General features: G+C 38.6%; 1 protein-coding gene across 1 annotated transcript in view; it reads left to right on the top strand.

Moving 5' to 3' along the window:
- TPRG1 (tumor protein p63 regulated 1) overlaps positions 1–13281 on the top strand; it is a 106204-nt gene extending 92923 nt beyond the window's left edge. The window contains exons 4-5 of the mRNA XM_058556124.1: positions 1946–2099; positions 12368–13281. Of these exons, the coding sequence (XP_058412107.1) occupies positions 1946–2099; positions 12368–12562 (349 nt within the window). The 3' untranslated portion in view covers positions 12563–13281. The remainder of the gene's footprint in view (positions 1–1945; positions 2100–12367) is intronic.
- Positions 13282–14570: the final 1289 nt, after the last annotated feature.

Genomic DNA, 14570 nt, shown 5'->3' with positions numbered 1-14570 from the left:
GATAAACTTTCAAAGCACTATGATACTAAAGGCTTTACTGAAAAGCAACACCTTAGTTTTACGTTTGGAGAGACTACTTAGTTCTAGATTTATCTTCTCAGCTATAGCCCTGAAGCTCAGGAGAGAAGATTGGCTGAACTTGTATATTTAGAAGTATACCACATCTCTGAGAAAGGTAATTGCCGTGCTCAAATTGATTCGTTATTTAGAAATAGGGGCCCTCTTGAATTTCTAGCTTAAACTTCATTTGGGGTTTCCCTAGGGTGAAAGAATATAAAGTGTACTTACTAAAGAAGTCATCTTGGCCAATTTTCATCCCCTTTGGATAAAAGTAAAATTGCACCCAGCACATAAATTGACATATGAAGCAGTAAATAATTCCATTGTGCAAGTTGCTTTAATGAACTCAAGCCAGAATGCTCCATTAACCAGCATGCATAGAATATTCATAGAGCTAAGGGTTTCTTATCAGGCCAGAAAAAAAAAAAAAAAGAAGGAAAGTACAGGGGGGATGATAAATATCAGTATAGCAGCTGAGAAGGTGAAGGTTAGAAAAGCAAATTTAGAGGTATGTACAATATTTTTCTTTTCCTTCTTTTTTCTCTTTGTCTTTTTTTCTTTCTGGGAAAAGGATTAAGTGCAAAAAAAGCTGGCTGTCAACTTTGAAATATAATCATCAAAAATCTGAGAACTGGGCAGCAGAATGTACCAGGCTTTTTTCATACTTCCCTTTTGTAAGAAGAAGCTTGGGAATTGGCCACTTGGGGAGAGGGGTGTTATGTGCATATGTGTGAGATTGTGTTTACACACACCTCTACATGGGTAAACATTCAGAAACCACAATAGCATTCCCAAAGGAATCCTTCCTTAATACAGGAAGTGACAGCTTTGTGAAGGCACCACAATTAAGCTCTGGTTTTTCATTCTAGATCCCAGGATTTAATTTCTAGAAGAAATGAGACCTCTGTAGTATTGCATAGAGGTGTTTAGAATTACAGGCAACTTAGTTTTAAAGCTTGTTGAATACAAAGCACCTGAGCTGGGCTTAACCTCCAGGGATCTCTTTACATTCAGGGATGTCTAAAACCACAAATCATAAATTCTGATGGGCACATGCAAAAGAAGAGGCTACAGAAATTGCAGTTTTGTTATTCAGTGTGACCGTACTCCCTGCCACAACTTCCCTCCCACCACTCTCAAGCTGACTTTCTCTTGTTCTGCACTTGGGTTTACCAGATGACCACGCCTGGGCTATACCAGAGTGGCTGCCTCCCGCATACTGTGGGTCAAGATTGTGAGTTTAGTGGGGAAGGGCGGGCTCCATCTCTCCACGAGCTTTGACATGTTTGTTGCTGCAATTTCACTGAATGGAATGTGTGCAGAGAATGGAGAACCATGAGATATAGCAGCTGAGGTCACAGGGCATTTTGAATTGGTCATCATCCCTCTTAAAGATCATACATACCCTCCTATTTGGGAAGTCCCATCTCTTTTCTCAGTCATTTCTTGCTTGTGTTTACTGCTTTGTGGAAACTGTCACTGTTGTTGTCTCCCTTCTTCTTGAAAATATCTCCCACCATGACTGTTTCAGTTCCTGCCTCATCACCTTGACTCTTCCTTCTCCCTTTCTCTTCTCCTCTCCTCTTCTCACCATCAGAATGTTGTTACAAGGTCAATATCCAAATTACCAGCCCTAGCTTCTGTCCTGAGCACCAGAGTCACATTTCCAATGAGGCATCTTCCACATAGAATTCTCAGCAACACCTTGAACTCATCATGTTTGAAACCAAATTCATCCTTTTCTTCTCACCTCCTAAATTCCTGGAACAATTCAACTAGTTGGTAGGTAAACCACAGGATCAATATAAAGGCCTACTGCGATGTTAGATTTCTTTTCCACTTTTTTCTTTTTGTCTTAATTTAAAGGAAAATATCTTTTTTGTAGGAGACAAGGAGAAGGCCTTAGGATCTACTGGGGGAGTCCAGAGCAGCAATCTCTACTGTCCCGCTGGAACCCGTGGTCCACTGAGATGCCTTATGCTACTTTCACTGAACACCCCATGAAATACACTAGTGAGAATTTCCTCAAAATTTGCAAGGTAGGAAGCAGCTTGGGCATCATTCTTAGATTAGCTTTGTTGGTAAAGTTCTATGTTTCTAAAAATGTACCAATAAAAAAAACAAAAAAGGTAAGACGCAACCTGGGGTTTATATAGACAAAAACTTTAAGAGATTTATCAAACATTTTTGAGTAAACAGTAGAGAGCTGTTTTATATGTGAAAGAATATTAATATTTGTATTAACCATATTATGCTGTTTCCTCCTTGTTAACTTCTTAGTAAGAAATCACAGAGTAATATTGTTTAAAAATTGCAACGCTTGTGTTTGTCTGACTGTGTTTATTGCCCACAGGGTGCGTATAATTTTTGGTATATAATTAAATTCTAATTATTTTATTCAGAGAGAGAGTGTAGAACGGTGTGAAGTATGAAATCAGGTATGGCTCTGTAGTTATGTTTGTCACTTTTCTCTCTGGGCTTTTGTAGGGTCATCTCTAAAATGGCCATAATGAACACTGCCCTTCCTCCCAACCTCATTGGACCATTGTGAAGTTAAATGAGATACTGTGATAATAACGCTCCATAAATGTAAAGCAATTAACAATATTTTTATGTCTTTAAATCTCATCTCCCCAAGTAGATTTTAAATTCACCAGTGGCAAGGAGAATCTCTCCTACTATTCTTGCATCTTCCCAAGGGAAACTCAAGCAGTGCTAGGGCGCTCTAAGCAGTCAGGAAGGAAAACACCTAGAGCAGTACATGCAGTGAAAGATCGACCTTTATATTTTCAACAAAACCAGATACACACAAACAAGTGTGCTTATAGACCTGGGAATTCTTGCCTTCTCTGTCCTTTCTCTGTTTATCTCTATATGCTGGCATTCACTTTAGAATATCACAACTCTTCATTTGCTATAAATTCAAAACATGGCAGTCTGCATATAAAGTCTTCTGAGGTTGGATGGCATACATTACATTTCTTGCATTATTTTAAACACACCTATTCATGCAAGTGCATATATGTATGTGTAAACACATATTTTGAATTGATAAGTCCCCTATTCTAAAAGAGATTTGAGGCCAAATATATGTGACTAGAGGCTAGATGGGGTCTTTATTCCCCCTAATATATACAGAGTTGGCTTGAATCCCATTCTACTCTCAGGAAAAGTCAACTGTGCTGTCAAGATTTATACAGATGTCCTCAGGAGCTGTGATCTGTCTCAAGGATTACCTCTGACTCCAAGCTATTGCAAGAACTAAATTAGTTCATTGTCTGGATCATGTTGCTACTCTCCAGGTGATACTCCTATTTCACAATACCTCAACCCAAGCATCAACATCAGCCCCTAGCCTGACTCTTTACCACCCAAAGTCAACAACAAAAAGGCCAATAAGAACAATATAACACTTACACAAAGGCATTTGTTTGAGAGTAGACTTATTGAGAGCTTTGGGAGGACAGACTTGGAGTTTACATCATAATAACACCCCAAACTTCAAATGGAATATCAGTTCTCCCTGTTTTAAAAAGACTTTATTGTAATACTCTGATGCATTGCTCCATTATCCTCTCTCCTCTCCTCTCTATCCTGATCTTGCCCCTCCCCAAAATCCTATTCTTATTTTTTTTGCTTATTAACAGTGCAATTTATCTGTTTCTTTTTTTAACATTTGTTAATCCAACTGAAAGAGCTTAATAATGTATTTTTCCAAAGCCATTCCCTTTATTAAAATTATATATATATGTTTATTTTTGGTAAAGAAGATTGGCCCTGAACTAGTATCTGTTACCAAACTTCCTCTTTTTACTTGAGGAAGATTGTCCCTGAGCTAACAGCTGTGCCAGTCTTCCTCTATTATGTATGTGGGATGCTGCCACAGCACGGCTTAATGAGCGGTGTGTAGGTCTTCACCTGAGATCTGAACCCATGGACCCTGGGCCACCAAAGTGGAGCACGTGGACTTAACCACTACACCACCGGGCTGGCCCCTAAAATAATACATATTTTTGAAGTAATAGTAATTGTATTTTATTGTAAGTCAAAATAAATACCAACTGCCTTGATTATTACATCCATCACCTCCTGGGGCAAGTCTTCTCTTATTCCTCATACCTGTTGTGTTAAGTACTTGCTCTCTGAGTGTCCTTTGCTGGAAGAAGTTCAGGTTGAAGGATTAAAAAACAAATTCTATTAACTGCAGAGAAATGCCACTGCATTACTCTAATACCTGATAGTGCTTTATTTTATTTTGCTACATATATATACAATCAAATAATTTTAAAAGGAAGATGAAAAATAAAATACCAAAAGGGAGATGGAATAATTATTCCCCAAATACCCACAAATGCAGTTAGTAGACTGGGGCATTAAATTTTGCCCAAGCCTTCCTATTAGCCAAGGCTAAGAGGGAAACTTTTCATATTATATAGTTCTTGTTGGATGGAAAAGTAGTAGGTGTGTGTGTGCACACAGCACGCGCACACGCATGCATGGGCACGAGCATGATGAATGGTTGGTTAGTTGGTTGGTTGGTTTTCAGTCAATCAAACCATGTTGTAGATCTAAGTGTATTTCCTTTAAGGCTTTTCTCCTTCAATTATTCTTCCAAAGTTCTTTTCTTTTTTTCTTCCTGGCAACAGTCTGGCACTTTCATTTGCCAAGCCACTTCTTATTCAAAGGCCACCCCAAGTCCCACTCTCTAGGAAAACAAGTAATCTCCATCTGGGATGTGAGATGATGAGCACTCTAATCCAGTTCTTTGAGTCTCAGTTTCTCTTTTGTTGTTGGTTTTTATGTCACAATGTTATTTGTGTTTAGGACATTTTCCAAGATTGGCTTTGATTAATACCCAGCTATATTAATGTAAACAAATAAGTAAGAAGAAAGATAATTGTGGGGGTATAGAATCCCTTTTATAAGAATATTTGGGCATGGCATTTTAAAAGGATATATAAACTAGTTTTTCCATTTCCCTTATCAATGAAATAGGAAAAAGTAGAAGAATATGGTGGAAATGCATAACTAAATCAAATACCTGAAGCAATTTAATTCAAGTTAGCAAACCCATTATGGCACAAGAAAGGAAATCGTGTAGAAATGAGTTACATTTGGTAAAAATTTTCAAATTATTCACAATCTAATGGAATAACTTATTATTTAAAAATCCAAACTTTTTCTTACTCAGAGTCAGAGCAATCAGAATTTCTTTATTCAACAAATATTTTCTAACTCCTACAAGGTGCAGGTATTATGTGTTGTTAAGGATACAAACATAAATGAGACAAGATTCTGGTTTTTGTGAAAGGCATTGCTTAATAGAGGGGGCAGGTAAAAATGCAAAGATGCTTGGATAATTAATTGACTAAAACAAAGTTTGGATCAAATGAAGAGGAGTGGAGGCACGTGAAGGTACATGGAGTGTCTTAGACACAGAGTAATTCAATTTAGCTAGAGTTTTTATTTTTAAATTCTTTTTTTTTCCCCCAAAGCCCCAGCAGATAGTTGTATGTCATAGTTGCACATCCTTCTAGTTGCCGCACGTGGGACGCGGCCTCAGCATGGCCAGAGAAGCGGCACAGTGGCACGTGCCCGGGATCCGAACCTGGGACGCCAGCAGCGGAGCGGGCGCACCCAATCTCTAAGCCACGGGGCCAGCCCTGGAGTTTTATCTTATATATTCCCCACCATAACTGTAATGGCTCAGATAACAGGTATAAAGGCCTAAACTAAGTTAGGGGCAATAGCAATGGAAAGAAGATGAGGAAACTTTGAACTATTCAAGATATCAATGGAAGCAGGTAACTGACAGGATATAACAGGTGAAGGAGAGGAAGAGGTCAAAGATGACATGGTTCTAGCTTGGGTAGATGCTGATTTCACTAATTTAAATGTGGGAAACTGAAAGAAGAGTAGGTTTAGGGGTTCAGTTTAGGACATGTTGAGTTTGAAATGTCCGTGGAATGCGGGGTTGAATTGGTCATCAGGCAGTTAGAAATTTAGGTCTGTCTGAAGCTGAGCAGAGACAGCTGAGCTGAAGATATAGGTTTCAGATCATACAACATTGGGTCAAAGCTGAATCATGGGGTTGGTTGGTCGGGAAGGCACCTGAGGAAGGAGCCTTAATGGACACAACTGCATTCAAATTCAAATTTATACTATCTTTAAGTCTCTTAACACTGATCTAAAACACTACCATCAAATTTATACAATACTATGTCAAAATACATTACCTCTCCTTTTATCCATCTCACTAACTCTACACCACTTCTATATCTGGCAAGTATGATGGTCAAATGGCCTTTTTCCAGACAGTCTTGCTTATCTCTGAGCTTTGTTAACTTTTTCCAATCTGTGCACTCACATACTTTGCATTACTCAGGTAAAACAGTTGTGAAAATAGAAAATGGTAGTTTTTTGGCATTGATTTTATTATTACAAGACATAAAAGTAATCTTGTGTAATATTATGTAATTATAGTTTATATTTATTTATTATAATTTGCATGTTTTCATGTAATTCATCTAGCAAAAACCCTGTGAGTCAGGATAGCTATCTCCAGTTAAAAAATGAGGGTACTTAGAGTGATTAAGTGAATTGACTAAGGTATTACAGCAATAGCTCAATTTCCACACCCAAACAATTTGCCAATACTCAGATAAATGGGTATAAACCTGAGGAACTGTGTGTGTGTATTCATATTCATTGGTATGATATGATATGATGTGATACTTTATGACCAAGATCAATTATCTTCAATTGTTTCATCCACTTTACATTTGCAACTTGTAGCTTATCTCCCCTTTTTTAACCCTTGTCTTGCTGGGTTCTTAGAGTGTGTGGAGTGTCTTGCTGAGAGGGACTAGTGACTGAGCCCAGAGCTGATGGATAACAGTGAATGGATCATGGATGCTCTACAGCCAAACCAAAATGACCTACAGACCAACACTTTTTACTCTTTTCTGGCATCTTTATCCTTCTTTTCAAGGGAATTATGAAAGCGAACCAATGTTTCAGCAATCAAATGTAACTGTATATACTTAGCCCCTTGGTTTCCCTTCACATCATTTAACAAATATTCACTGAGTACTTATCTGGGATTGAATACTACATGCTGGGCAATGTGCTAGTAACCTGGGAGACCAAGAAGAATAAAACAGATTTTGCCCTCCAGACACTTATAGTGTAGAGGGAAAAGGCAAAAAAAAAAATGTAATTAACAAATTATAATTTAATGTGTGAAAACTGTTAATAGAGAGATTCAAAAGCTTTTATGGGAGAGCAGAAAAGGGAACAGGTACGTCCAAAGGTCAACAGATGTAATGATGTTTGATGTGAAACTTGAGGTAAGAGTGATTTAAGCATTGAAGAAGGTGGGAAAAAAACATTTTAAGTAAAAGCACATGGTTAGAAGCTGCAAATTACAAAGGTAGATGAACTGTTCTTGGATAAAGAGTAGTTTATTTTAGCTAGAGTTTAAAGTTTTTTTTTTCTTTTTTTGTGAGGAAGATCAGCCCTGAGCTAACATCTATGCTAATCCCCCTCTTTTTGCTGAGGAAGACCGACTCTGAGCTAACATCTATTGCCAATCCTCCTCCTTTTTTTTTCTCCCCAAAGCCCCAGTAGATAGTTGTATGTCATAGTTGCACATCCTTCTAGTTGCTGTATGTGGGACGCGGCCTCAGCATGGCCGGAGAAGCAGTGTGTCGGTGCACACCCGGGATCTGATCTTGGGGCGCTAGTAGCGGAGCGCGTGCACTTAACCACTAAGCCACTGGGCCAGCCCTACTTTAGCTACAGGTTAAAGTGTGTGTGTATGTACGTGTGTGTATTGACAGGGGAGAGTTGAGGGACAGGAATAGGATGAGGATGGAAATTAGGATGTGTAGAAACCTCTGTTTTGTAGGAAAGAAGCTTCTGCCTCATCCTCCTTTTTCCCTCTATACACCCGAACATACCCACAGTCATGGTGTCTCCATAAAGATAATTCCAAGTAAAACGTGCAAGTATGATATATCCGTTCTGTCCAGCTGTGTGACTTCCCAAGTGGTTTCCAGCATTGGGTATTGGTTGGACTTACTCTTTATCCCAGCATACTTCACTTCCCACATGGTGAGGCTAAAACTCATAGCCAGAAGGCTTGGAAAACCTGCTCAGCTGAGGAATGTGGGCCTGCAGGCATGAAACCTGGTCTCCTTACCCAGTGTAAACAGGAAGCAAGTGATGGTTCTAATAAGGAAAACTGAGACTGTAGGCAGTGAACTGCTGGCAGACAGCACCTAAAGCAAGCCGGGGGCCCAGTCACTCAGCTGGTAAATAATTGCTGTAAAGTCAAGAAGAACATTCAACACTACCCCCCACCCCACAACACACACATACACACTGCTATACCTTACCTTACCCAACACACAGCCCCTATGTAACCAGAGTTGTTAAAACTTGACCCTCCGTTTTTGAAGCCAGGGGTGGGTGTATAAAAGCTTTTAGAGAAAAGTATGTGGCTGGTGGCATTCATATCAGATGACATCGCGTTCCTGTCACACAGATTGAGTTCAGGTGCTTGAAATGCTCAAGAGCCAGCTTGGGGAATTGGCCTTTTGTCTGCCTCTCCTTCAATGCACTGCTTGTCACTCTGTATGCACGGCCCCTCCCTCTTTTGGAGGGTTCACAGAAATGACTAGAAATGAAGTGCGTCTGACTCTAAGGAAATGCCAAGTTCATTGAGTATGACATAGCGTCAACTTTTTCTTTCCGGCACTTAGATTCTGAGGCCACAGAGGATTCTCATGAAATGAAGCTTATGATGAAGACTGGGGAGGCATGCAATAATACAATTTGACAAACATTTATTGATCTGTGAAAGGTATCCTGACAATCCAGAGGGTGTTGGCAACGGAAATGTTGAGGTGAATCGCACTTTGGCCTTTAAATCATAGTTTGATGGCGTTGTCAATGATGTATTGACGATATTTATTGATTATTGGCAACAGGCTTCCTTTATGGCCTTTGTAATATGTTTCCAGATTCCAGCCTCATCTCATTCTACTTCCTCAACCCTTCCTGAAATACATGAGTGCGTGCTCGCGCACACACACACACACGCAGAGCTTATACACAAACCCTTTATTTATTAAAGTTAGTTTAATCTTTATAACCACTCTATGCATTTGATGCTATTAATATCCTTTTATTATGGAAAAGGAACTATAAAAGTCAGAGAGGTTGGATAACTTGCCCACAGTCAAACAGCTAGTGAGTGCCATATTTGCAATTTAAGACCACATCTGTTTGATCTCACTACTTATGTTCTAACATGTTACACTTCCTTTAGTTCAGTGGTTCTCAACAGGGGATGATTTTGCCCCTGGGGGACATTTTGCAATGTCTGGAGACATTTTTGATTGTCACACTTGGGGTGGGAATGCTACTAGTATCTGGTGGGTAGAGGCTAGGGATGCTACTCTACATCCTAAAATGCAGAAGACATTCTCCTCCACAGCAAAGAATTGGCATTCAAAGTACGAAATTGAAAGGAATAGGACCAAGGAAGCTAAAATCTTTCCTGCCTATAAATAAATAATGATAATATTTATATCTTTAAATAATGTACTTTACAAAATATTTTTGAATGATTCGCATAAATTTATGCAACAATCTGATGAAATTAATATTTACTATCACTATGATTATTATTATTTTCCCATTTTCAAATGTGTAAACCAAGGCTCAGTGAGATTAAATGGTTTTTCCAAGGTCTAAATATCAGTAACTGATAGAGCAAGGAATCATTCCTGGCCCTATGTATCTAATCCCAAGCATTTGCCCACTATTCACAGTGATGGAATGGACATAGTTAGATAGCAATAAGTTCTGTATCATTGGATATATCCATGTAGAGAGGTGTGGCTTCTAGGTGAGGATGTGGCAAGGCAAATAAAATAGATGAGTGGCTGGAATTGATAAACTTAAGATCACTTCTGATCTTGAGATTCCATGATTTTAAAACACAGTGATTAAATGCCCATGTTATTAACTTATTCTACTCTGTTTGCTTTCCTCTTCTGGAAGCTGAAAAAAGAACAATTCTTTCTACTTTTCTTATCTGTCCAACTAAAGCACGGGTGGAGTTGACACAAAATCCCCAGGCTATGTGACTATGGTTTGTTTCATTCAGAACATCAATATTTGGATCTCTTCTAAGGTCTCCAAGAAGATGCTGGGACTGGGAATTAGTAATAAGAGGTACCTTCTATCTTTACCACCACAGACTGAAACTCATGGAGAACAAGCAAAACCCTACTTGTCTCTTAGTCTTTAGCCTTAATGAAGTGATTCTATTTTTTAAAGTAATGTTTTGATATTATCCACTTAGGCAAATATTACTTTAAAGAAAAATAGAGGGACAAATACCTGAGTTTGTTTTGAAACCACACAGATACTGAGGTACTCTAACAAACTCTATGTTGTTTTATCATCAAAGTCACTATTGTTTTTTTTACTTCTAATATTATCTAAAAACCATAGATTTCAATGCCCCTTTTCAAAAGAGCAAACTGAGGCTTAAAAACGGGAAGTGAATTTACAATGTCATGCAGCTAGTAAATTGTAGAAGTTTCATTTGCATGGATTTTTTTTTTTTTTTGCTTATGGTTTAGGTCAACTAGTAATGATAGATACATCAAAATTTTAGATTTCTTGCTTACTAATAAGGAAATTAAGCCTAAAATGGAGAAGTGGTTTGCCCATGGGCAATTTGGTATAAAATTAAGAGTCTAGGATAAAACCTATGTGGAAAATTGGATTATGGTAAAAGACTACAAGCTTCTCCTTCTTCATTGAATTATCACTCTTGTGTTAATCCTTTCAAGCAAAGATTGGCCTCTTCTTGAAGAAGTGGTAAGCGCAATGGTCACTTTACATAGTATGCTTAATAATTTGGATTGATTTAGGAATATACTCTAAGAGTTTTAATTTAGACAAGTGAGCTAGTTGCCTAGGAAACAGATTTGAATCTCACTGGGAGTAGGCCCTACTCCTAATGTTCTTTTTGACCATGATTCAGAAGTTGGAGTGACTAAGTCATTTACCTTCTATGAGCCTTGGTTTCTAACATGGAAATGATGATCCTTTCTTTTACCTACCTGATAGGTTTATACTAGAACGAGGTAATGGATATAAAAGAGCTTATTGGAAACACAAAGATGTGAGCTTTCCTAATTCATTTTCTTATATCTCTGTTTGGAATGCTCCCTAAATTGCCCTCCTCTTATTCCAATTCAACTTAGCTTGACCAAAAGAAGGAATTTTTTTCACTCATTTAACTTAAAAGTTCTGGGTAGGGCTGATCTAGTAATTCAAATGACTTTGTCAAGAATTCATCTCTTTCCATGTCTTAGTTCTTTCACCTTTGTTGGCTTCGTTCTCAATCAGGTTGTCACTATGTGTGGCAAAAATGACCAAGAATACCTCCAGGCTTGTGTTCTATCGGTTTCACAACCGCATTGGTCACGTGCCCGTACCTGAACCAATCTCTGTGAGGGGAGGAATGGATTCCTCTGATTGATTAGGCTGAGTCATGTGCTAAAGTCAGCTCCACTTAAACTATTTGGACCAAGTGGAAGAGGGTGGTTCTCCAAAGGAAAATCGAGGTACTCTCATTGGAAGAAGAATCTCAAATGGTGAAAAAGATGCTGGGTTGGAAAAAAACAGCAGTTGTCAACTAGGCCCTCCCTAACCCCATTTGACCTGTTGAAACCCTATTAACCCTTAAAGGATTATCTCAAGAGTCTCCTTTTGAAGTCATTCCTGATCCTCTAGCCATGTATGATTTCTCCCCTTTTGTATTCCTTTAGCATCTTGTGCCTCTTTTTGCTGTTTATTTTCATGAACTTTGTATAATCATTACAAGTTTATTTCTTACATTATTATAGTGTCACTTCTTTGAGGGCAGAGACTATATCTTACTTGTCTTTAAATCTTCAGCAGCACCCAAGAGGTGTCTGATTCATAATAAACTGTCAGCAAATATTTGTTAAACTGACTTCTTAATGTTGTACAAATTATGAAAATGAAAAATAAACAAGATGAGGCAGATGATTTTATTATGTACATAATTTATTAACTGATTAATTTATTAAAAGGCTAACAGAAGCAACGTTAACAATTCTGAGAAAGGATTTCTGTTTAAGAAGTAAGAATAATGGCAGCCCCAGGAGAGTGGTCAACTTCTGTGAAGACTGGCTGGGGAGGGGTGTCTCTGGCCCAACTCTGTGTTCACTAACTCTGTGCTTCTTTTCCTCTTCAGTTGTCTGGATTCACGTCTAAGCTAGTTCCAGCTATCCAGAATGCCCACAAGAATTCCACTGGATCTGGAAGAGGAAAGGGACTGATGGTGTTAACTGAACCCATTTTGATTGAGACGTACACGGGCCTGATGTCATTCATTGGAAACCGCAACAAACTTGGCTATTCCCTCGCCCATGGGAGTATTGGTTTTTGAGACTCTTTGGTGTATAAGTAGATCATCCATAGATATATCATTGAAGATTCTGTTTCAGCCCACCATATTTTGGAACTGAAACAGCTAATTACTTTTAAATAGTATTATATGATTTGAATATTTAGTGTCTTAGGAAATCTAAAAGCTTGGTTAGACTAATAGATGCACACTTCAGACCTCATATAAAAATAATCAAATTTCCTAAAACCGGAAAATAAATTCAGCTAAGCCATCAAATAGTGTTGGCAAATGACTACTTGATCAGACACTCGGGGCAGACTTTCTGGGTTATTGTTCCTCTGTCTTCTAAATGCAGACATTTTCTAAGTCTTAATATTCAGACCTCTGATCCTGATCTTCTCTCTCATTGGAGTATCATTGTCTGTATTATTTTAGCTATCTTATGAGAATAACTTCCAAATCTGTCTTCCCATCTCTGACATATCTTCAAGATTCAATTTTGCATTTCTGTCTGCTGATCATCTACGTTAGTGTTCCAATGGCCACTCGCATTTGGCATCTTAAAAATCCTAGATTTCTCTGTGGCATTTTTATGGTCCCAGTCATCATCCTTGAAATCCATCAGTTTTGATTTGTTTAAATTCCTTGCCAAATACATTCCATATAGTATCTCTCTTAGTCTATTTGGGCTGCTATAACAAAATACCACAGACTGGGTGGCTTACAAACAACAGAAATTTATTTCTCACGTTTCTGGAGGCTGGAATTCTGAGATCAGGATGCTAGCATGGTCAGGTGGGGGCACTCTTCCGCATTGCAGACTTCTTGTTATATCCTTACATGGTAAAGGGGCAAGGGAGTTCTCTTGTGCTTCTTTTATAAGGGCTTTAATTTCTTTCTTGAGGGCTCATAATCATAATCATCATGTCATAATCATCTCCGAAATGCCCCACCTCTTAATACCATCACATTGAGCTTTAGGATTTCAACATATGAATTCTGGGGGGACACAAACCTTCGCGCCATAGCAGTACCACATCTGTATGTGGCTTAGCATTCTATCCCAATGCCCAGATGTCAAACTTAAAGTTCATTCTTCTTTCCAAATTATTCATATACTCTTTCTCCTTTCCATTCTCACAGGTACATTATTAGATCAATTTTTTTTTTTTTTTTGTGAGGAAGATCAGCCCTGAGCTAACATCTGCCAATCCTCCTCATTTTGCTGAGGAAGACTGGCCCTGGGCTAACATTCGTGCCCATCTTCCTCCACTTTATATGGGACGCTGCCACAGCATGGCTTGACAAGTGGTGCATCGATGTGCTCCCGGGATCCAAACCGGGGAACCCAGGGCGGCTGCAGCGGAGCGCACACATCTAACCGCTTGCGCCACCGGGCTGGCCCCTAGATCAAATTTTTAATTCTGTTCACCTGGGTTATTGCTAGAGCCTTTTGATTGGGATCCCTGCTCCAAGGCTGACCCTGTTCTAATCCATCCCACACTTGGTTGCCAAACTCCTATAGCACAATTTGATCATATCACTCCCTGCTCAAGAACTTTCAATGGCTCATTCCCTTTTGTAATTTTTTGTTCAAACATTTTTTTTTTCCCAACAGCAGACCCTCTGCTTCTAATGAAATCTGTTTCCGATGCCCGATATGTAAATAGATATTAGCTCCACTATGGTTAAAGTGGAGATGGGAATGCCACTGGCCTCCTCTTTTTTGGGTCTTAGAGGTGCCCCCTGTGGAATGTCTGTGGATCCCAGAGGGTTTTGAGGAGCATGTTTTCAAAAACACTGTCCTAATTCATTCTGTTTCCATTGCTCTTTTCGCTCATATTTCCTCTTTGTTTCTCCCTGACTTATGTCTAATTTTGAATAACTCAGGAGATTATCTCATCTCTTCAAGTTTCTTTTCTTTTTCAATTTCATTTATTTTCAATTTATTTTGAAAAGAAGTTTTGAATGTTGGACACCATACACATTATTATAATCAGATTTTTGCTTGTTCCAAGACCCAAAGTTGAGACACCTTGGTTAGTAT

Source organism: Diceros bicornis, chromosome 15 (assembly GCF_020826845.1).
Source record: "Diceros bicornis minor isolate mBicDic1 chromosome 15, mDicBic1.mat.cur, whole genome shotgun sequence".
NCBI classification, from domain to species: domain Eukaryota; kingdom Metazoa; phylum Chordata; class Mammalia; order Perissodactyla; family Rhinocerotidae; genus Diceros; species Diceros bicornis.
This window is presented reverse-complemented; position numbering and strand designations above follow the sequence as displayed.